This window comes from Lygodium microphyllum, chromosome 5, assembly GCF_053477565.2.
Source record: "Lygodium microphyllum isolate KBCC chromosome 5, Lygodium_microphyllum_v1.1.10, whole genome shotgun sequence".
NCBI lineage: Eukaryota > Viridiplantae > Streptophyta > Polypodiopsida > Schizaeales > Lygodiaceae > Lygodium > Lygodium microphyllum.
In genome coordinates, this window is record NC_141139.1 from 67,017,523 (window position 1) to 67,040,431 (window position 22,909).

A 22,909-nucleotide genomic window follows, 5' to 3' on the forward strand; every position below is an offset into this window, starting at 1 on the left:
ACAAATGCAGGTAAGTTGACACTTGCTGGCCATTAAACTGCTTCATCTCCTGTTGGACAGCTTTCAAAGCATCCATAGCATCACTGTCTCGTTTTGCATGAACTTGCTGCTGCATATACATGGTAAATGACTGAAACAGGTTCTTCATGACATTATCATCTGTCATCTCTTCTTGCGAGTCTCCCATCTTGCTGATGACGCAGCACTTTCACGTCGGGTTCACCAGAAATGTCGTAGATTTCGTGTAAGGGCTGCAGAACACGGGGTTCAAGGTACAGCAAGAAATAAAGACTATCAAGAAGATCTCGATAACACAATATTTGATGCCAAGTTCATTATATTGCTTGTCATAATCGTAGAGTTACAACAAAGAAATGGAGCAAACCCATGTTCTTTATATGCTGTCATGAACAGTTTTGGTATTTCATCCTTGGTAACCAAAGATCCTTATATTTTATTTCAATTTCCACTCTTCCTTAGGTTTTAATACAGTTTAGGGTGATCTGTAAGCAATCTGGACAGAATGGTTCTCCTTCTTCAAGCTCTGATTCATCTTCATCAACAACTGTTGCCTTTAACTGCAATACATTTGCGCAGAATTAGAGATAGATTCCACATGATACAGTAGAACATAGCACAATCGGTTCTTCAAAAACAATAAGTGGCCAAAACCAGCAGCAATTCCCTGATTGTATTTGTCTAAATCCTTCGGCTATGTGTTGAAAAAGAAATTCAGAATTTCTCTTCAGTCCAGGAAAGCTGCAGGATAGGCGTATTTGTTCCAGGTGTATGAGGGTCCCAAACCCTAAGAAATGGATCTGTCCCACCACCAGCAATCAGGACAGAACTCTCCCCTCCTACACTGACACATAGAATTACTTTTGAACCTATCAAAGAATCTGTGTTAACTCCAGTTTCTGTATCCCATGTTCGTATGGAGTGATCCCAAGAAGCTGAAATAATCGTATCCCTTTCACTCCAAACTGCAGCTGAATCACATTGTGTGTGTGCTTCAAGTGTGCTGACTGCTTCAACTTGAATTTCTTGAACTTCGGCAAGGGATGATGAGTCATCTAGTTTTCTCTTTTTATTCTGCACAATATTCTCTTCAATTCCCTGTATTGAGACATTCCACAGATTCAATGTGCAATCCCATGATCCAGAGCAAACAAGGTTACCAGATGTATTGGAAGCAACGCATTGAACTGATGAGTTGTGCCTTCTCAAAACTCTAACAGTTTTGTCAACAGACACTGAACTATTAGACCCTTTTGCTGATGAAAGCAGCTAAATACGAGCTTTTCGATCTTTTGAACCAGAAACTAGCTTGTAGATGTCAGTTGGTGATGCTGGTGAGGAAATTGTTGCTAAAGAAGTTATTGCATCAGTGTGACCTTCCAACACTTGTGCACAGGATCCATCAGCATTCCAGATCCTTACTAAGCTGTCATAAGATCCCGTTGAGATTTAACTTGGATGGGAACCAACAACTACACTGACCCAATCATTGTGTTCCCGTGGCTTCTCTTTTTCTGGAGGAGAAATTGCATACGCATATTCTATATTCACAATGGATTCAGCAGATATATTCCTTGCAAATAGAAACTGCTCCAAAGATGTTCTGAGCAGCTCATCATCAACAAGAAAGTCAAAAGGTTGTGGTTTTTCGCGTCCAAGTAGAGCGTTAATGACCTCAGAGAGCCCGTAGCGAGTGAGATGAGCAGGCACAGAGAAGGGCGTGTTAGGCACCCGGTATTCGGCAGATAACTGAGTAGAGAACCGGACCTGCACTTGCCTCTCCTCCACCTCCATCACGACGGCTGCGGCTGCCCCCCTCTCTCTCTCTCTCTCTCCATCGACATCATCTTCTGTCAAGTTACAATTGTTAGGAATAACTTGAAATACATTCTGCTGTAGTCGTTGCTTTCCGAATGTCAAGAAAGCGTCACTCCTAGAGATTGTAAGGACGGCAGGAAGTCCGTTCTCTCCTTAAACGCTCCAATTCAGCAAGCAAAGATGCCATTTCTTCTGCGTTTTTCAGTTGATTGAAAGTGAATATTCTGTGTTAACACGATTTCCAGGACTCCGATGAATTAAAGCCACAGTAGCCTTATATGTTGAACCAGCCTCTAGACAAAAAGCGGCAGCAACAGCGAGAGAATCAGAGGCAAAGGCCATGGAATTGCAGAGAGAGTGAGTGATCTGAGCTTCTTGTCTACCATCGAAATTTCCGCAAGCTTCCAGATTTGCTGATGCTCTTAGCACAATCCGCCCAGGTCCGTCCTTGGCAGAGACACCCCTCCTCCTTATCTGACTGCACTCCTCACAGAAGCGAGTCGAAGGTAATTCCACGCTCACGTTCGGCCTTCAGCTTGGCCCTGAACTCCTTGATGAGAGCGACATGCTCTTCGTTGCCCTTGCTCTCTTCCTTCTGCTCGATCAAGGAAACGATGCGCCCAGAGGCCCCTTATCATTGGTGAACGTGATCTTATTCTTCTGCCCCGTCGTCTTATCCTCAGCGGAGACATTCAGAATGCCGTTGGCATCGATATCGTAGCAGACAGTGATTTGAGGCACACCACGAGGAGCAGGGATTATCGATCCTACACACCATACAGCATGTGCTCCACACCACAACTGCCAGAAATCTTGTTCAGAGCTATATTCATGTACCCAGCGTCCAGTAATAGAGTCGTAGACTTCAGTGATGCTATTAAAAACCTTGGACTCCGCTGGTCCTGTTACAATAATTTTATAGCTGTTGTTAGTTTTGTCAGTGACCATTCCGAGGATGTCAATGTGCCGGACTTGAAGTGGGCTAGGAAGAGACCTTTGGCATTTAGTTACTGGATTGCAAACCGTAAGACTTGGATGCTCTGTATTGCGACTTCTAAAGCACAGTAAACCCCCAGAAGATGCCATTAGGAGCACCTGCTGAGGGTCTAAGGAGCATCTGGCAAAAACAGGGATATTACTCCAACTATTTGAAACAGGACTGCATGCTGCAATAGCATTGGAGTTGCAATAAACTAGGAACCATGAGGCACGTGGGGATACCCTGGCCCATAGAGTCAAAAACCTGTTGGAGGAAAGAACTGCCCTCCACTTTTTGCACACACACTGACACTGCAGGAGATCGGTCACTGACAAGAGAGCAAACACCTTTTCAGCAAGATCTTGATGCAGTTTATCCCACTCACTACCGTATCCTAACACCCTCTTGGTGCGCTTGCATGTATCTCTCACCAGGGTTAAGCAAAGGCTATCTTGAACTGCAGCCATTCTGGTCAAGACTATCAGTTATCAGGTTATGTTCTCTGCCTCTGAAACAAAAGAACTTGCCTGCTCACGAAACCTGTGATTAAATCCAAAAAAAAGTGTGCAAGAATCTTCATGCACAGCTTCCCATGCACAACTTTTGGGTGGTTTACACACTTCGAATGCGCAGCAATACGACACCGCGGGATGCCACTGGCTCTGCCACTCTCAATCATAAGCTGATGTGATGATACCATGAGCTGTCCAATAAGAACTCTCAATCGATGTGGCATATAGATCTGCATATATCTCGGAATCTCTATGAATCCCTGCTCTGATATCCTCAAGAATTGTGTATAATAATGTGCCATCTTCGATGGCAGTGGCTGTGCACGGCTGACCCATGTCCTCTGTATATAAATATGCCATATCTCCTGTCTGATGACTCTGTTCCTCTCAGAGAGAGAGAGGGTGTAAGTGGGAGCCTGAGTATCATATAGAAGAGGTGGGAGTCTATCAATGTCCAGCCCATGTCTGTCAAACCAAGCTCTAGTCTGTGCATACCATGATGTGGTATCCCCCGCTCGAGCCATCTCCTGAGATGCCATATATGCTCTATATGCAATGCGATCTCTGTCCATATCCTGAAATCTATGTAGGAATCAGACTGTCTGAAATAATGCCTTGACTAGCACGGGCGGTGTGGCAAGCTCTGCTCGCACAATGTCATGTGGAATTGAGGCCTTGCTGTGAATCAATCTAGATATCATGATCACCTGAGGTCTCTCCATCAATGTCCATACATAATCGGCAAGGCCTGGCCCCCATATAGCCGCTCCATACATCAGTCCTGGAGTGACTAGAGTATCAAAGAGCCACCCCTTGGTGCGGGGCTCCTGGAAATGTGCCTGATGACACTGTCGCTCCATAAGAGCCAATGCTGAGTATCCTCTAGTGAGGCGGTCACGAGCTGCCTGTGTCATCGAGAAAGTCCCTGAAGCTGCTGTAAAGGTGACTCACCTTCTTAAAATGGCATAAAGAAATGATGACAGAGCACTACACTTTCAAGTTTTTTCCCAAATTTTACTAGCATTGGTATATGCATCAATTTTTTTCAAAAATATGTGTCAAAATGGGAGTGAGAAATATTTTTTAAATTATGTCAAAATATGTGTTCGTATATGCACCCAAAATACTTTTCAAATAGCAAGTGAATATGCACCAAAAATTTTATCAAGAATTACCAACGCATATCAACTAAAATTTCTCCCTCAAAATGTTGGAGTTTTTCATCGGTATAGCACGAGGAAGCTCGATGCTAGCTCTAAGCAATGAAGCACTATCGTGCATAAAAGACAACTCATGAAAAGAATTGTCTTTATACTTTCACATTGCTGATTTTCAATGAATATTTGTTTGAGCATGATGGTCATATTCACATTTTCATTGATGCACCTATGGTATTGTATCATCGATGTATAGCACTTGCTTGTATGAATGAAGACTTAACACTAAGAGTGCTAAGTATCCCAACCCATAGGGCTCGATATTCAATTCCTTGGGGTTTATTTGGTGAGGTTTATTTATTATCTCTTAGATAATTTTATCAAAAGAGTGGGCTTTGTTTGGAATGTGTTTGATGTTCATGGTGCATCTTAGGGCCAATCCCTAAGGTGTAGGAGAGCTGGAGTGGAGGTGCATTGATCAATTGAGGGGTGCTCCCTCTGTGTGTTTGTTGTGTGGTCTATAACACTAGCATGTTTAGGGACTCCTTTTGAGGAGTGGGGGAAAGAATTAGTCATTGGACTATGGAAAATGTACAAATGCAAAGTCTTAAACGACGATCCTAGGTGCGAGACTGTGTGGGGTGGTTTTATGTGAGTGGTAATGAGGTCAAGCTATTGCTTAGAGCAAATGTCAGGCATGTTTTAGGTCCCGACAACTAGCATCGTTATGTGATTTAGAACATGACATTTCGTCTCTTAACTATTGAAGACTTGTTCTCTCATGTCCTTTCTACTTCTTAGAGTGACCTAGGCTCTATACTATGCAGAAATTACACGGGTGTAGCAGATAGAATCTAAGCAAGGAGTAGAGAATACACAATAAATATGAGAAAAAAACTATTTTATATTCAAACAAAATAATATAAAAATGGCTTAGTCCACCCATGTATTTTTATTCTGACGCTTAGATTGCAATCTAGAGAGATGATAGGCAAAGAGATTGAGGCTAGCCAGAACAACTCTTATTGGGTGAAAGATACATTAACCATGGCTTTGGAGGGGTCTTCCTTTTATAGTTGGAGAACATAGTCTCAACTGCTTATCCGACCATTTTATGAACCTTTCCTAGTCCACCAAGGAATTCTATCTTCTCTCTGCCCTTCTTTGATTTCTTTCATCTCTCCTCTCTCTCTTTCTTCCTCTTTCTTTTGCTATCTCTCTCTCTCTCCGCCCACTACCCTCTCTCCTCTTTGCACCCTTCCTCTCTACTCTTTTTCTCTCTTCCATCTTCTTTCTTTCACCCTTCTATCTCTTCCATCTCTCCTCTCTTTCTCTTTTCCTTAAAAATCTTCCATTTCTCCTCACACACACACACACACACTCTCTCTCTCTCTCTCTCTCTCTCTCTCTCTACACCTACCACCCTCTCCTCTCTCTTTCCTTACTTCCTCTCTCTTCCATCTTCCTTTCTGATCTATCCTTCCTCTCCCTTCTCTCTCTACACTCTCTCTGTCACTTCTCTCTCTCTCTCTCTCTCTCTCTCTCTCTCTCTCTCTCTCTCTCTCTCTCTCTCCCCCCACACACACACCCCCCACACCCTCTTCCTCTCTTCTCTACATATCCTTTCTTTCTCTTTTGTCTCTCCTCTCTCTGTCTACCTTCCTTTCTACCACAAATTTCTACCCGAATTTGTAAAGAAATTAACAAGACAAATGATAAATAAAATTTTTAAACCAACCAACCTTCTATTCTCTATACATATATATATACACATATATATATATATATATATATATATATATATATATATATATATATATATATATATATATATATATATATATATGAGCTCTTTCTCCTATTTTCCCTTTTTCCTTTTATCATGTTTATGAAAAAATTTGAACAACATTATTCTAAACTAAGAAAAAGTTGACGGAAAGAAAGAGAGAGAGAAGGTAATGCACTTACCTTCTTCAAATGGCATGGAGTAATGATGACACAAGTGTGTGTTTTTTGGGTTTTTTTCACAATTTTACTAGTATTGGTATGTGCAACATAAATGTTTTTAAAAAACATGTTGAAATGGGCATGATAAATATTTTTAAAATGATGTCAAAATATGTTTTGCTATATGCACCCAAAATATTTTTCAAATTGCAAGTGAATATGCACCAAAAGTTTTATCAAGAATTAGTAATGCATATCAACTAAACTTTCTCCCTCAAAATGTTGGAGTTTTTCATCAGTATATCATTCATCCCTTGTGAAATGTGCTAATTTGAGGTAGTGGGAAGGCTAAAAATAAGGCACATTCAAAACTGGAAGTAGTCAATCGCCTTTATGATTAATTAGGCTTATAAGGCTTTTAAAATTTTCATTGCTAGGTGTTCTACAAAACTCACTTATATGCCCACAAGGGCTATTCTTATTTAAGCTTATAAAGATAGGTTTTAATGTTAGTACTACTTCTTGATATGTTGATAGACTTACAATCTATTGATACCTTACAAGTGCTTGAAGAGTTCTCATGTCAAAAACCCCCTTGATGTCTTGTCTTTCCTAAAATCACCAACCATTACCTACTATAATATCATTCCTTTGAGTATTTTGGAATCTTGGTTATATCAAACTTTATTAGAAGGGGTTGGATGCCCAACATAAACCTTTCCTAAAGTTCATGTCACATTGAAATTAATGCCAAGACGAGTGCAATTTGAAGATCAATATCAAATGTTGCAAAGTTGCTTGAATGACCCTAGCAATGCTTATCTTTGTGCTTTCTAACACTTGTATAGCAAGCAAAAAGAGCCCATCAATGACCTTCAGTCAAAATTTGGCATGTTTAGCTAAAGTTGAGGCTCAAAGATGAGAAACATTCTTGTGTTAGAATTTTTTAAAATCAAAATTAAGTCATCACCAACATTTTTCCACACATCCAAAGTAACTTAAGAACTAATTCTAAACACTATTTAGATACATGTTGTCATTATTAAAGCATAGATCATATTTATTGAATTATAGAGAGTCAAAACCACATAAGTATAGTAAGTAACCCATACAACCAAAATGATATCCAAATGCCCCCAATCTATACAATCTCATTCTACACTATGATTTGAGTTTTTATAGGAAGAAATAGATGCTTGAAGTTCTAAGGAATGGGAGATTAGATCCGAGACTACTAGAAAGGCAAGGAGAACAAAGAGAGGACCTTCCCACGAGATTAGGCCATTGTCCAAGTAAGGATATGATGAGAAAGGAACTCCAAAGAGCCACTATCTATGTAAGGAGTTGCATCTTAAATAACCTTTGAAGCATCCTATTCAATCTTCTGACATGAGATATTTTGAATCGTCGCAAAGTGGACATGACACACAATATTATTGGTACTTTTATCTATTTTCTTATCAATCTTGTTTTATGTTCCTATGGATGTTGGCCATCTTTTACTTCAATTCTTAAAATCCATATTGAAGCTTTAATTTTACATTAAAGAGGAGAAACACGAGCTATAATATTAAGGTTGATAGAGAAAGTTTTATGAAAGAAGAGAATATGCAAATGTAGGGCAAGGAGGAGGCAAACCTTTTAAACAATGTCCAACATAGAGAGAAGGAAGAGAAGAATAGATTGTTAGATTGATATAGAGGAAAATTGACATAGTGACTATTTGGTACCAAAATACAAAAAAGAAAAGAAAAGAGAAAGGTTCAAAATCTGAGAAAGGTGACACTCTACATAAGTGGTATGTATTTGTCATCCTCTGAGTTGCACCACATATTACCATGTCTCATACAAGAATGGGTAGCTTTGGATGTTCGACTCTCCTTAAACCTTAGTTAATTAGCAACTTATTAATTTTCTTAAAACACTCCCTTTTATTGAATTTTGTCCTTGATGTTTCGTTGATAGTATCAAAGGGAGGTCAATATGAAGCCATGGTGTTTTTGTAAAATCCCTCTTGCATGCTTAAAACTAGTATGTAGAAAATAAATTGGTATGGTTACCAAGGCCTCATAAACTAGTTTCCTAGCACCACAACCATTTACGAGTCCTATCTTAGTTACTATAACCACCATGAGTACATGAGAGTTACCCAATCTATAAAAACAATCATAGGTTGAGTCACCAAAGTAAAGCATGCACCAAAAAACAAATAAATGAGTTGTTTTTTGCAGAAACAAGACACAAACACCACCCAAAAACAGTCATACTTGGCCCTTGTCACTCCAATTGTATGGATAAGCAACAAACCAATTATTTGAGTCTAAAAGGGAAAGCAATCTAATTGTAAAACTCCAAGATTAAAGCTGTCGAATGGATGCTCTCCACTCTATGTTGAAGACTCAATAACCATCAAATTTCTCTGATCCAACAAAGAATTTGAACGTGCCGTCATTTTCAATTTCTACTACTGCATCTTATACAAAATAGTGAGCTAGTCCATCTTATGCCAATGTACATATGCTGCACAATGTTGTAACTTCTTATGTGACTTCTATCTCAACTATTGAAGAACCCATTAAAATGGAAAAGGGAGAAAATACCAATCAATCAAGAGTAGTAAAGAGGTAATAGATGTAAATCTATTTGCGCATAGCTCTAGTAAGTCGAAACATTCTATTGTCTTCAAACTAATTACTTACAGAAAAGACCACTTGCTATATCTTAACTAACCTAGGAGCCTTACAAGAAGACTAAACTCAAGCAACAACTCATTGCCAATGACGTAGCATGAATATGAAAACATTCTAGCTTGTCCATGCAATAGTAAATAAAGCCTATCACAATCTGGAACTCAAACTTATTACCCTTATCCCTTCATATTGCACCAATCTCTCTTCTAGCAAAGTCCAAGATTAGAATCTTGTTCTTGATGAATTGGGATGCCATCAGAGTATCACTGAACAGGTCAAAGGTTGCATCAGGAAAAATGGTGAACAATGTAGAACCATGAAGACTACTAAATGCAGTCCCACCAATGTGGCTCCCACATCCCCCAGTGTAAAGGTTACTATACATAAGCTTTCCTTGAACAACAAATGGAAATATCATCCTCTACACCCTAAAGTTCTAGTTGAAGAGGAAATACATGCTACTAGTACGCTAGGAAGACAATACACAACATGGGATGCCATAATGCTATTATATCACATACCTAGCTGATAGGTCATAGGGCATAGATGATTATGCTATGGTTCAATATATCATGAAGATTTGTGCGTGGCTATTTAAATATATTTTCATAAATGTAATTCTAGAATTCTATTTTAATGTTAGTGTGTTAAATTGTTGGTGCTACATAACCTTAATAGACCATTGAAGAAGGGCATTTAAATGATGAGGAAAAGAAAATCCTTCTTCAATAAAGGATGGATGAGAGTTCTCCTCATCTAAAGAAGCATGGTAGTGTAAATTTCAACCTAAACTTGGTTCGGAAGGATGATAAAAAAGGTTACCCTTCAACAAAAGGCATAGTTGCTTTCGAATTTGAGGGCTCTAAGGTTTGACAACGTCGTCCTCCCATGTGGTAATAAGCGCGAGGTGAAATGGAAATTCCTTCTTCAATAGAGGACTTTGAAAGTTTTACTCATCTAAAGAAGGGCAATATTGCCAATTTTAGCCTAGAAGGACGACGAACCGAAAGGTTGCCCTTCAACACAAGACATAGACATTGATAGAAGGAAGTTGTCGAGCCCTTCAGCCCTCAAATTTGAAAGGATCGAGGGCTGCTGGCCGCTGAAGGGCTTTTGAAGCCGTGACGACTTGCTCCCTTGTGGTAATAAGCGCTGTAGACTTTGACAAAGGACTCACACGTTGGTAACTGCTTCGAAGGAGGACTCATCCGGCCTTCCCAAACTCTAATTCCGCATGCCCCGGTCGAGAGCGTTTCACGTTTGAACAAGAGACGTAGCAGCGCCGTTCAAAAGCAAGTTTTTCCATGCTTGCCGTTTCCTTGGATGGACAACAGACGTAGCAGCGTGCGACCGCGTCGGCCGCACACTCTAGACAGCTAATTCATCCACGGGTCGATGACGTCGTCCGCTGACATTTGAGGACGTCCCAGGACAACTAGTCATCTAGTTCTATCAGTACTTTGCGCTGCTAATTATATATAAGAGTCGGATCGGTAAGCGAAATATGAATCAAGACGAGGAGCATAGGCGCAGATCATAACACAACGCAACAGACCTTACATTTCACTCAGAGCAGACGTACTCCTCTTGATAGAGCCCGTACCAGAAACGTCACTCAGAGCAGTACTCTTAATAGAGGCCGCATCAGAAACATCAGGCTGCGCGTCCAATACTTTCTTCGATAAACGACACTACAAATTGTCCGCAAGCGACGATATGGCTGGTGCAAGCTGCTGCAGGTCATCGCTGGTAGCATCACTGGCCGTCGTGACAATGATACTGATGAGTATGACAAGTGAGTTAATAAATATTGTATCGGCCACTTCCTTCAATGTGGTAAACCATTGCGGGAGCACCCTGGGCGTGCAAGTGCGGGAGAACGCCAGCGGTCCGTCCATAGGGACCACAGGCTTCTCCCTGGCGTCCGGCGAGACAAGGTCTCTGACGCCCCCTAATGGCTGGTCGGGCAACTTGGGGACAGGCACGCCGAGCCTCCTGGCCGAGTTCACCATCAACAACCCGGCGGGTACGGACTTCTACGACGTGAGCGCCGTGGACGGCTTTCAGCTGGGTGTGGGCATGAGCATCACAGGCGACGGCGCGGGCGTTTCCTGCAGCGCGGCGCGCTCCATCTGTCCCTCGGGAAACATCAACGGCAATGCTTGCGTCAACCCCAACCGCGACGACCCCAACACCGGTTACGCCCAGAACGTGCGCGCCTCCTGCCCCGACGCCTACAGCTGGTCTAAGGACGACCACGCCACCCACGGCACGCCCACAGGGGGCACCTTCGCCATCACCTTCTGCCCCTGAATACCTACCTATCTCCATTAATATACGGCCTCCCGCACTAGCGCCAGCTAGTTATTATAAGCGACTGTGTACCAGACCAGCGGTGCGTTGTAATAAAACGTCCGTCGTCCGGTTAATATGCATTCATCTGACATGACTTGACTTGGATGAAATTTCCATGGTCGAAATACTAAGTTCTCCATAGTGATTCGAGTATCCCTTATTACTTCGGAGAGTGCTTTAATAAGTGATAATTGAGTACGTAGTCGCAATCAAGAGTCTAAACACACTAAAGGCTAGATAATTCTATCTGTCATCATGGCAATGATCAACTGAATAATACACTACACACTAGATTGCAAGCTAGCAAGAATGTCGGCAGCTTGTCACGTTTGTACAATGGGAGTTATTTTTGAAAAGCAGGGTTCCATAGAGCTCCTTGGTAGGGGGCTTCTTTTCACAATATCATTGCACGCTTCATAGATAAAGGTTTGTGCGTTGCTAGAAGAATAAGGCCTTTATTAAGAGAGGCATGGGCATGGAACTATAACTTAATATATCATATCTGTGCTACAGACTTGTTTGATTTGGTGCCTTAATTTTCCCTCCCACAATATTAACATTATGTAAAAAATAATTCCTCTAATAAAACTATTTGATGATTTAAGATCACTATAAAAACCCTAATGGGTATTTAGAGCTAAAGACATGTCATATAGTCCTACTTACTCTATCAATATAATCTGATCTTCAAATTCTTTGATATATAAATCATATGTTTACGAAATGATGAATGTAGAATAGATGGATATGCTTATGTTTAATGAAAGGAGTTCTTGCATATCATAACAACTCCAAGACAACCATGCATCCAAGTTGCACAAGTCATGCACGCTCTCTCTATGGATGAACTTGAATATGATGAAATATGCATGATAGGGTTGTGGTTGGATCTCAAATTTTTTTTCTTCCCTGATTATACAGATTCATAATACCAACACTAGATTCAAATGTTATTGTCTATTTGTGTATGTGCTTTTGAGTCCTATGCACATTGAATTCAAACTTAGGTTTCTGTGAGAGACATTATTATTTAGGATATGATTTATGCAAGAGCAAGTGAGACAACTTCACACACTATTAGATATTTGAGATATCTAGTAGTTAAATCATGGATTTTGCAAGTCTTGTAGTATTTATAGTCCTAACTTTTCATATTATTATGAAGCTATGGATGATTGTGGTACTCAATGCACTCCTTGAGGCAACCTATACCTTCATAGTTTTTTCAACAAATTTGTATATATGCACATGCGCAATCACTTACTTACAAAAAGTATAGCATAACAAGTCAAATCAACATAAAAATGTGATCCTCAACAAGAAGTTCAGGAGTATTATGAAATGCAGCAACGATATTCACAATTCTAGTATGGTTGTAATAGGGAGATTTGTCAAATATCACTATTCATCTATGTGCAGGGATTCTTGAGATGTATATGTATTCCAAAGAAAAAATTAGCCTTTATTTACAAAAAACACTATGTATGCAATACATCATGTAGTTATAGAGCTAATCTAACATAGACATTTTACAAGGACACATGGTAGGTCAAGGTGTTGTGAACACTAATGCCTTGTTTATGCACATTATGAGAAGTAAGACAAAAGGTCTCTATAATAGTTTGATGTCTAGAAAATAATGAGGCTAGTCAATGTAAAGCAACTTTAGAGCATGCATGTCTAAATATTGTATACAAAATTACTATGCAAAAAAATGATTTTAACGTTGAAAGATGAGATTAGATAGAAATAATATTTACAAAAATCAACGCATAATCTAGTCCCAACATTTTAGAATAACTCAAAGAAAAATAATGAGTGCAAATGGGCAACTTAGACCCCTTAGTTGCTAGTATTTAAACTCACATATTCTCTTTAGATTACTAGTACACCGTATGGCATGTATACCTCTTTACATATTGTGCCAATTTTGATAAGTGTGGGGATGTTTATTAGATGGTAAATAAGATTTGAAAGCTACTAAATTTCATAAGATTACTAGTACACCTTATGGCATGTATACCTCTTTACATATTGTGCCAATTTTGATAATTGTGGAGATGTTTATTAGATGGTAAATAAAATTTCAAAGCTATTAAATTTCATTAGAGACCAACATAATCAATACAAGGCATAAGGAAAATAGTAATGTTGATTTCTGTTGCAGTTCTAAGAAAAATAAGAATGCAATACAAGCACCTATGGGTGTGCTCATATGCACTTGATGTATATCTCAGTATTTCTTCATGAAAATGCCAATGCAAATTTGGATATGCATATTGATGCAACTTAAAATTTTTCCCATTAAAAACACGTTTTATGCATATTCTAACACTAGTTAAATTTACTTTTGGTTAAAAGATCCTTGTTCTCCTCATTTTTATGTTATCAGAACTTGAGATACATATTTAAACCCTACTATATTTTGCATTTTTCCTATTTTCACTCCCATGGTTAATTTTAATAAGCTTAGAGTATGAACATTAAATCCAACTAGAAATTGGTAAAATTTGATTTAGTTTTTCAAAGTGTTGGTTTGGATTAATAAAGAGAGAAAGAAAGGTGAGGGATTAGAGAGAGGAGGGAGAAGGGTAGAGGAAGAAAGGGAGAGGGAGAAAAGAGACAGAAAGGGAGTGGAAGGAGAGAGAGAGAGAGAGAGAGAGAGAGAGAGAGAGAGAGAGGATTATAAATGTAGGGAGAGGAGAGAAAATATAATAAAGAGGAGAAACTAGAGAGAAATTAGAGTAGAGAGGAGAGAGAAGAGGGTGGAGTAGAGACAGTGTCTCCTTTGGTGGACCAAAATGGCAAACAATTTGCTCTATAATGAAATATGATGTTTTCTTAGCATTATCATTCATCGTTTCTTGAGCTTCATACCACTTTGTAAAGTAGTCCATTGCTACAATAATATATCGCTTTTGCGTAGATGATGAAGGGTAGATTGGTCCCACAAAATCAATACCCTATTATTCCAAGGGTTATGTAGCTAAAATAGGGTTTAGAGGTCGCTTACAATTTTCCCTTGCATAATGTCTTTGATAGATATCGTAGCGCTTAACATAATTGAAAGCATATTGGAAAATCTATTGCTACCAATAGCTAGCACAAAGAGCTTTTTGGGCGATAAGCCGACTAGCAAAATGTCCCCCACGTACTGAATCATAGCACTCTTCAAGAATGAATGGTACCTCACAAGTACTACATAATGGTGATAAATATCATCTACAACTCTCCAATACAAGACACCAACTATAATCGAAAAGAGTAATGTTTGTTACTTGATCTTTCTCATTTTAGACTTTGATAAAGCATCCCTAGATCCTCCTGTATATAAATAATACATTATACTTGCATACCAAGAAGGGATGGAAGTTGTATCAATCTTGAATAAACCTTTAATGTCACTTCCTTCAACCAGAATTTCCTTTGGCTCCCCAAAATCCACAAGACATTCCACAATACCTTGCATCTTCAGTGGTTTACTCCTAATCTTAGAATCGAACTCTTGCAAAGTAATTAACCACTTTACTAAATGGTCAAGGGGCTACAATTTTTTTAGCAATGGTGCAAGTACTTTCGCCTTCGTGAAAAATACTACCTTCTCATAGAGAATATAATGCTGAAAATTTCTTCTTGGTGAAAACCATTATAAGGCACAATTTCTCCATGTACGTATAGTTGACTTCAGATATTCCCAACTTTTTGCTAGCAAAGGCAATTTAATGATACCAATTCTCTTTCCAAATTGGGTTAAACAATAGCTGATACTATGCGTTGTTGCTATTGAAAATATATAGAAAACTTCACCTCTTCTAGGCGCTTTTAGAATTAGCACTTTCACTAATTCATGCTTCACATCCTCAAAGGATACTTGATAGGCTTCATTCCACCCAGGTAAGTTACTCATGAATATATATATGTGTGCATCACGTGGATTCAAATAAGGTATTTTTAAAATACAATTTTTATATATTTTTTACATATAGAAGGGTGTAATATAAAGGAGTTATTTACAGATTGAATAGAAAAGGGTTATGTTTTATTCATGAAAATTCCACTCAAACAGATAGTTAAAGGATATGAGGTTCGTCAATGGCAACACTCTATCTGCCACTACGTTGATAAATCTTCAGTAATATCCTAGTGATAATGAAAATTTGTGCACCTCTTTTAGAGTACATAGTGGGCTCATAGCAACCATAACCTTTATCTTTTCAAGGTTAGTCGCAATACCAACAAAACTAACCACTTGGCCTAGTAAGAACCCATAGGGTACCCCAAAGGTGCACTTTTATGGGTTAAGGGCAATGCAGAATTGTCTATAATGCTTAAAGCATTTCCTTAGAATGACGAGTTGTCTTTTCCTTGTGGCGGCTACCCCAAAATCATCAATAAATACTTTTAACTCCTCTAGGGAGGTATCACCAAAAGTCTTCTCAATCGTTGTTCATTGCCAAGAACTAGGCACATTGCATAGACCGAAGGCCACCACATGATATGTAAAAGTACTCAAGATAGTGATAAATGTTGTTTTCAACTTGTCTTTCTTACGGAATAGCCATTTGGGTGTATCCAACAAAGCGATCCATAAATTAATTACTCTCCCTACCTACTAGTTGATCCAAAATCTGATCAATAAATGGTAATGGATAGTAATCCTTAACCGTCTATTTATTGAGCTCTCTAAAATTTACATAAAACTGAATCTGATTGTTCTTCTTTTTTATCAAAACAAGTGGTGAATACCATTTTGTGTGTTGAACATAAAATATTAGGCCATCTTTTCATAGTTTATCAATTTCTCGAATAGCCCATCCCTTAATTCAAAAGGCATATGCCTTACTTTTTGATGCATAGGACAGCCACCTTCCTTTAGAGGAATTGTATGAACAACCACATTAGGAGGAATATCTCTCAACTCATCATAACTCCACACAAACATATCGTAGAATTTCTGAATCAAGGACACATAGTCCTTTCTCTCGTCTAACCTAAGCATGGACCCCTAATTTTATTGGTCATGAATCATTCAACGTGGCAAGGTCAAACTCAATTACATCTGGATCTCTAATCCTCTCTTGAGCTTCTATTGGCCCATTCAAAGTTATTTGATAAATATCCTCCTTGGTGGACCCCTTATTGGATTTATCACCTAATGATGACTCTCTAGAAAATGGAGCATCTAATGTGTCTAACTTTGATGAGGATAAAGGAACTCTCTCACTTTGAAGAGATTTAGAATAGGCATATGCTACTAAACATTTGGCACCTTTGTCAAAGATGAACTGACCAGTGGGTATATCAACCTGACAGTCTGCTTGTAACATCCATGGCCTACCTAGCAATACTTGATAGCTAGGTCACCCTACAAACCTAATGACTCTAAAGTCCAAAATGCATTCCACACTCGCAACGATCACATGAACTTTAGTGATGCAACCTTCAGGTTGTCTTAAACTATCATCAACCATTCGAAGAATTGTGGGGGCCTCTTTCTTGATTTCTAATCCAAGCCTCTCCATCAATTCCAAACTCATAATGTTGATGGAGGATTCTATGTCCACAATAGTATAATCCACTAATATTCCATCAACCTATGGTGCTACCCTTGAAAAATGTTTTTTAGCATGTTCAAACCAATCATCTCCTACTCACGCTATTCCCAAGGGTTCAAGGATATACCATGTTTGAAGAATCTTCTTAAATTTTGTACGCACTCCTACAGACAACTTAGTTAAATACATGAGGTTTACATTTGGCTTAACTTTGCAACAAGAACTCACTAGATCAAATTCATAATAGCTAGCAAGAGCCTTTTTTTCTCACCAGACCATTCTCTCCTTTGGTCTTTGAACCAACTTTGGTGCCTATTTCCTACCTTTTGCCTTATTCTTTGGCAACTCCTTATCCTTGTTGGGGTCGGCTTTACCATCTACAGCTTTGACACGCCCACTATCATATTGGGATTAAGGACTTGTGTCCCCTTATTGTCTTGCTTAGCATTTTCCCCCTTGACATGTGTTATATTGTCTTTGTCGATTCAAACCTTTTGACCTCTCGTAATGACCCATAGGTTAGAAGCTTCAGTGCCATTGATGCAAACAACTTCTATAGGGCTAACTCCATTGCCACTAGGCAGCTCCTCTACCATAGCTTTCCCTCTCTGTAGTATTTTTTTCAGTCCCTCATCTTGCTACAGATTATTTCCATGTGCTCGATGATTGATCAAAACTAGCTATTTACTTTCTTGTTAGAGAGAACTAATCTTGCTCCCACAATAGGTACTAGCTAAGTGGCCAGACTTCCCATATATGTCACATTTAAGATTTGGACAATTCTTAGGAAAATTTTGACCATCACACCACTTACAACTATTTTTTGAGGGGGTATCCTTTTCAAGGCATACTCCCTATCAGATTCTACTGCTTTTTAAAAAAATTGGCATCAAGGACTATTTGTCTATATTATTCGATAATCATGTCAGTATAGTGCTTCAGAATATCCTTAGCTTCACCAAGGACATTCGAGGAACTTGACTCATAACCATGATCGCGTACTTGTAGTTCCATTGGTCTAAGCAATTGATTAGGAATTGGCTTTTGATTTCTTGTAACATTGGTAGGATTTATTGTTTGGCTTGGAACATTTGGTGGAGGCATTTGACTAGCCATATACATGGTCACACTGCGAGGAGGTGGCAACATAGGCACATTTTGGATGATGCTTCCTCTACCATTAGGAGGAATCATGGGTATCCCTTGACTGTTATTTGTCAACGCCAAAGTATTTCCAACACCTAGACTTGAATTCCCGTTTGCCCAAGAGGTATAAGCTACTTGCAATAGTGATTCTATATCCTTTACTTTTGTAATAGTCATATCAATGTCAATAAGAGCAACACTACTCAACTACACTTGAATGTTAAAGTCTAGCCCATTCAAAAAGTATTACAACTGAGCAGCAGGAGCTGGGATGGGAATATAGGTTTACAACCTACGAAATACTTCCTTCAGTTTCTTGGCATATCAACGAATATTTATGTGAGGTTCTTGACATGTTACATTGATAACATGTAGCCAATACTAACCTCCCCTTTCAGGGAAAAATTCTCTTCGAAGACCGCAAAGAAAAAGTCAATTGTAGTTATGGTTTCAGCCTTTAGGCTGTGATACCATACTATTGCTCGTCCTTTCAAAGACATCTTAAAGAACATCATCAAGCATTCTTCATCTTGAATTCGACAGTGAGACATTAACTTTTGGAATTAATTGATATGAAGTTCTGCATCTTCCTCTGTTACACCATTAAAAATGGGTAGAGGAAACCCTAAGACTGGCAAGTTCGGCATTCCTACTACAATTGCAATGGGTCGCACCATGGTTACATCTGGATTCGCTAAAGGAGTTTAAACTATAGAAACTATTACTCCACTTGAAGTAGACGAACTAACTAGAATGGAGGAAGTACTAGAACTCTGTTCTCTTAACAAATTATGCATCAAGCTAGGGTTACTAAGATCCCGCCCCATTATAGAGATATTGAACCATACCTTTGTAGAGAATATCTTCAAATGATTTTGGCCTATTGTCTAGCCCTTTGAGATCTTTCTTATTTCTAAAGTTTAGCATGATGATCTTTTGAATCTATCTCACTAGCTTTTGGAATACATTAACAAACTAGTCCCTATTGATCGAGATTCGAAAACCCCCACTTATTAGTGGCTCTCAAAAAATGCACCACCTCTCCAAACCTAAAATGGGCTAGATACTGGCTCTAAGACACTAGCTAGGCCTCTACTACTCATCTAAAACCACCCCACACGGCCTTATGGCTAGGAGCATCTAAAAGCTTTGTGTTTGTCTGATTTTGTAGTCCAACAAATAATTATCTTCCCGCTCCTCATAGGGATTCCCTAAATATCTTGGTGTTATACACACCACGTAGCACACATAGGAAGCACCTCTTAGTTGATCACCACACTCTCCTACACCTCGTAGATTGGTCCCAAGATGGGTTGTGAATATAAAACGAATTCGAAACAAAGTCTAATCTTTCAATTAAATGATCTAGGAGATGTTACATAAACCTCATCAAGTAACTCCCAAGGAAAGGAATATCTAGCCTTATGTATTGGGATATCTCACACTCTTAGCATCAAGTAATCACTCATATAAACAGGTGCTATGTATCCACGATATGATACTATGTGGTGTATCAATGCAAGTGCATATATGATCACACAAACACATCTATTCTTTTAAAATCAACAACATGAAAGTGCGAATATAATTATTTTCATGATTTTCTTTCACTACAATAGTGCTTCTTTGCTTAGGGCCAGCACCAAGCTTCCTCGTGTTACTAGTTCCCTTAAGTTTTAAAAAACCACTAACTTTATGTGAAATCCATCATGATATATTAGAATTTAATGCACGTTATCACTCAACCACTCCCTACTCTCTACCATGAAACTCACTTCTGAACCTCAAACACCTATCAAATCATATGGGTGCTTTGAAAGGTAGGAAATTGATGCAATTCATTCTTTTCCATGTATTAATTCTTGAAGGAGTACAACATAGTGGGAGTGGGCTATATGACCCAATGGTAAAAATCTTTTGTCACAAATAGGATCATTGCCAAGGAAGTGGAAAAACTTTTTTTTGAATCCATTTGTTGTAGATTTGGAGCTCCATTAGAGATTATTCTAAATATAAGGCCAAGATTTTGTAGAGACCTTGTAAAGGACCTCATGGGGAGAGTTGGTATCAAAAATAGGCATTCTCCTCCTTATTATCTTCAATGCAATGGGATGCTAGAGAAAGTTAATGAAATGTTTCATAAAATCATTAGTAAATCAGTTTACGATAAGCCTAGGACTTGGGATAAGAATTTGAATGTGGCCTTATTGGTCTATCACATCTCATTCAGGACATTCTTGGGATTCACTCCATTTTATCTGGTCTAGAGCCAAGAGGCACTCTTGCATATTGATATAGAGCTAGCTAGCTTTCACCTGCTGGAAAGGAAAAATCTTTGACCTAAGACAAAGATCAAACAATGCATTCTATACCTTAAAAGATTGCAATGAGATACAAAAAATGCAATCCAACATTATGCTACCCAAGTAGAAAAAAAAGAGAGAAGTTTAATAACAATGTCTTAAATAAGGATATTATGAAAGGGACTATTGTGCTTAGGTATGACAACTGGTCCAATAATAGAAACGATAGCAAGTTTCAAGCTAAATGGAAAGGGCATTTTTTTGTACTAGAGAGGACTCCAATGGCAATTATCAATTACATGACACCTTGTGTAAGATGCACTACAAGATACATGCCTCATACCGATGTTCAAAGCGACAAAAATGTTCACCAAAAAAATTGCCCCCATTGTCACTAAACATATTGGTATTAACGATGCCATAGAACCATCACTATTAGCATCACTATTTGCGATGCGAATAGTGATGGTTGGTGATGCAAACTGCAATGCTAATAGCAACACGTGGAGTAAATTTGTGACACTAATAGCGATGGTTATAAAGAAAAATAAAATTATGACAGGGCCGAAATGAAGGCAAAGTGTACTTGAATGCACAATATTGATATATAAAATAAATACAAGATCACTTAATGAAAACGCTCATGGAATCATTGCAAGACACAAAGGATGATAAGAACAGAGTGCATAGAAAATGCCTACATAAATCACAGGACCAAAAAAAAAGAGGATGTGCACTCGAGCGATCCAAGTGTGAGCTATAGATTCTCGTCATCCGAAAGCTCGTCCTGCCGCAAAGGAGCATCGAATGGACTCTATAAAAGAGAAACAACTATATATCAATCCACCATATAATAATACATTTTAATTAAAATTAGTAACTACTGACAAGAAATATGAGTGACTTACTGGGCCACCAAGTGTATACAATCTATGAATCAATGCAGTGAGACCGTGTCTCTCTACATATCGAGTCTCTAGGCTGGTGGGATTGTGGTTTGTAATGGAGTGTTGCAAAGAAAATAAAATACAACTGTTAGAAACACGATTGTCAGTACAAGTGATATTGCAAAAAACTACGCAAGAAGAACAAAATAAAAACTTGCAAAGTCCTCTAGATAAGTCTTGTAGCTACCACTCCCAAGATGATGGATCACTCGTGCCTCCAATCGTGCCCTCGCTGCCTCACGTTGCTGTCTCCAATGTCCTCTAGAACTTGTAGCCTCCTTCTTGAGTCAATGCTAGTCATCTGCGTCTAGCCACTCGGGCTTTTAAGGCCCCACTCTTAAGTGTCTTGCATGCGTCCGATCGTTTGTTTGAGATGTATGCACATATATACTCCATCATCCAGCTTGTGGAGAATCTATCTACTGCGCTGGGCACAAGAAACTCCTCATGCAAGGATGTTACTATGTAGTCCTTACTCCCCTTTGGTATATTCTTCCAATGATCCAAGATATATTGAAAATCTTGTCTGCACAACTCTCTTATATGAGTCATCACCCTCCTCCCCTCATCATTCATGATGACGCCTCCTGTCCTATCATCTACAAGGTATCCATATCCCTCTAGGATATTTCTAAGATGTGACCTCTCCCACCTGCGATCGCCCTCCTGGGCATATCTACGAGATCCCTGTACATATGTTGTACCCATGGGGGTGGTATCTCTCGAAGTAGTATCCATAGGGGTGCCATCTACGAATGGCTAAGAAAAAGCAGGAGTGACTAGAGTAGATGTCCCCACATGTGTGACAAATCCCATAGGTGACGCAAATCTAGTAGAACGAGGAGACAGAGACATTGCATTGTTATCTCCACAACAACGGCTCACCGCATCCACATCTCCTTTGCATCCACCAAAACCACTCTATCCCATTGTCTCAAGTCTGGAGCATCAACCTCGTTTATTGGAAATCAAAGCATCAGAGCCTACCAAAGTAGAGCTAACTGAACAGCTGGATGGTGTTCGAGATAGCTCCTGGTCCACTATATCTCTAAAACTATATCTCTGAATCGAGCCATCTGATTTGGAGAAATACATGTAAAGATCTCCTGTAGCTTCTTGTCGCTCATTTCTCGACTCATCATAGTGTCCAAATATCCACAAAGATCACTTGCAGAGACAAAAATTGATGTTAGTATAATCAATATAAAGATTCAAGAAAAGCATGGTAATATAACTCTTAAAAAAATGATATTGCTTAAAATGCATATTCTAGAGTACCCTTATAAGCGATTCATTAGTGAATTGAGTAAGTGGGTGCTACAAGTATGACGTAGCCTATAGTCCCATGTCAATCTCTTGACACAACTCCGCATACACTAGAGGGTTGATAGAAAGGTCACCATAAAAGGATGAATCCAACTCGTTCTCAAAGAATTATTAGCCTCCTGTCTTTCCATCATTGTTAGTCAATCAAGCATTGGA

The 22,909-nt window shown here is 39.0% G+C and overlaps 1 protein-coding gene, 1 long non-coding RNA gene and 1 pseudogene across 2 annotated transcripts; 1 reads left to right on the forward strand and 2 right to left on the reverse strand.

Moving 5' to 3' along the window:
* Nucleotides 1–732: 732 nt before the first annotated feature.
* On the reverse strand, nucleotides 733–1,845 carry LOC148035924 (ribosome biogenesis protein WDR12 homolog pseudogene; annotated as a pseudogene).
* Nucleotides 1,846–2,820: 975 nt separating this feature from the next.
* On the reverse strand, nucleotides 2,821–3,387 carry LOC148035925 (uncharacterized). The gene is made up of 2 exons (XR_015691006.1): nucleotides 3,058–3,387; nucleotides 2,821–2,953 (listed from the first exon to the last, which is right to left on the reverse strand). It is a non-coding gene; the product is annotated as an uncharacterized LOC148035925 (long non-coding RNA).
* A 7,260-nt stretch (nucleotides 3,388–10,647) lies between these two features.
* LOC148035926 (pathogenesis-related protein 5-like) lies at nucleotides 10,648–11,604 on the forward strand. The gene has a single exon (XM_087679040.1). The coding sequence runs from the start codon at nucleotides 10,838–10,840 to the stop codon at nucleotides 11,432–11,434; it is 597 nt and encodes a 198-aa protein (XP_087535166.1). The 5' UTR covers nucleotides 10,648–10,837; the 3' UTR covers nucleotides 11,435–11,604.
* Nucleotides 11,605–22,909: the final 11,305 nt, after the last annotated feature.

Excerpts from the sequence above, each read along its gene's own strand:
- LOC148035926 (XM_087679040.1), top strand. The coding sequence starts at position 10,838 with ATGGCTGGTGCAAGCTGCTGCAGGTCATCGCTGGTAGCATCACTGGCC.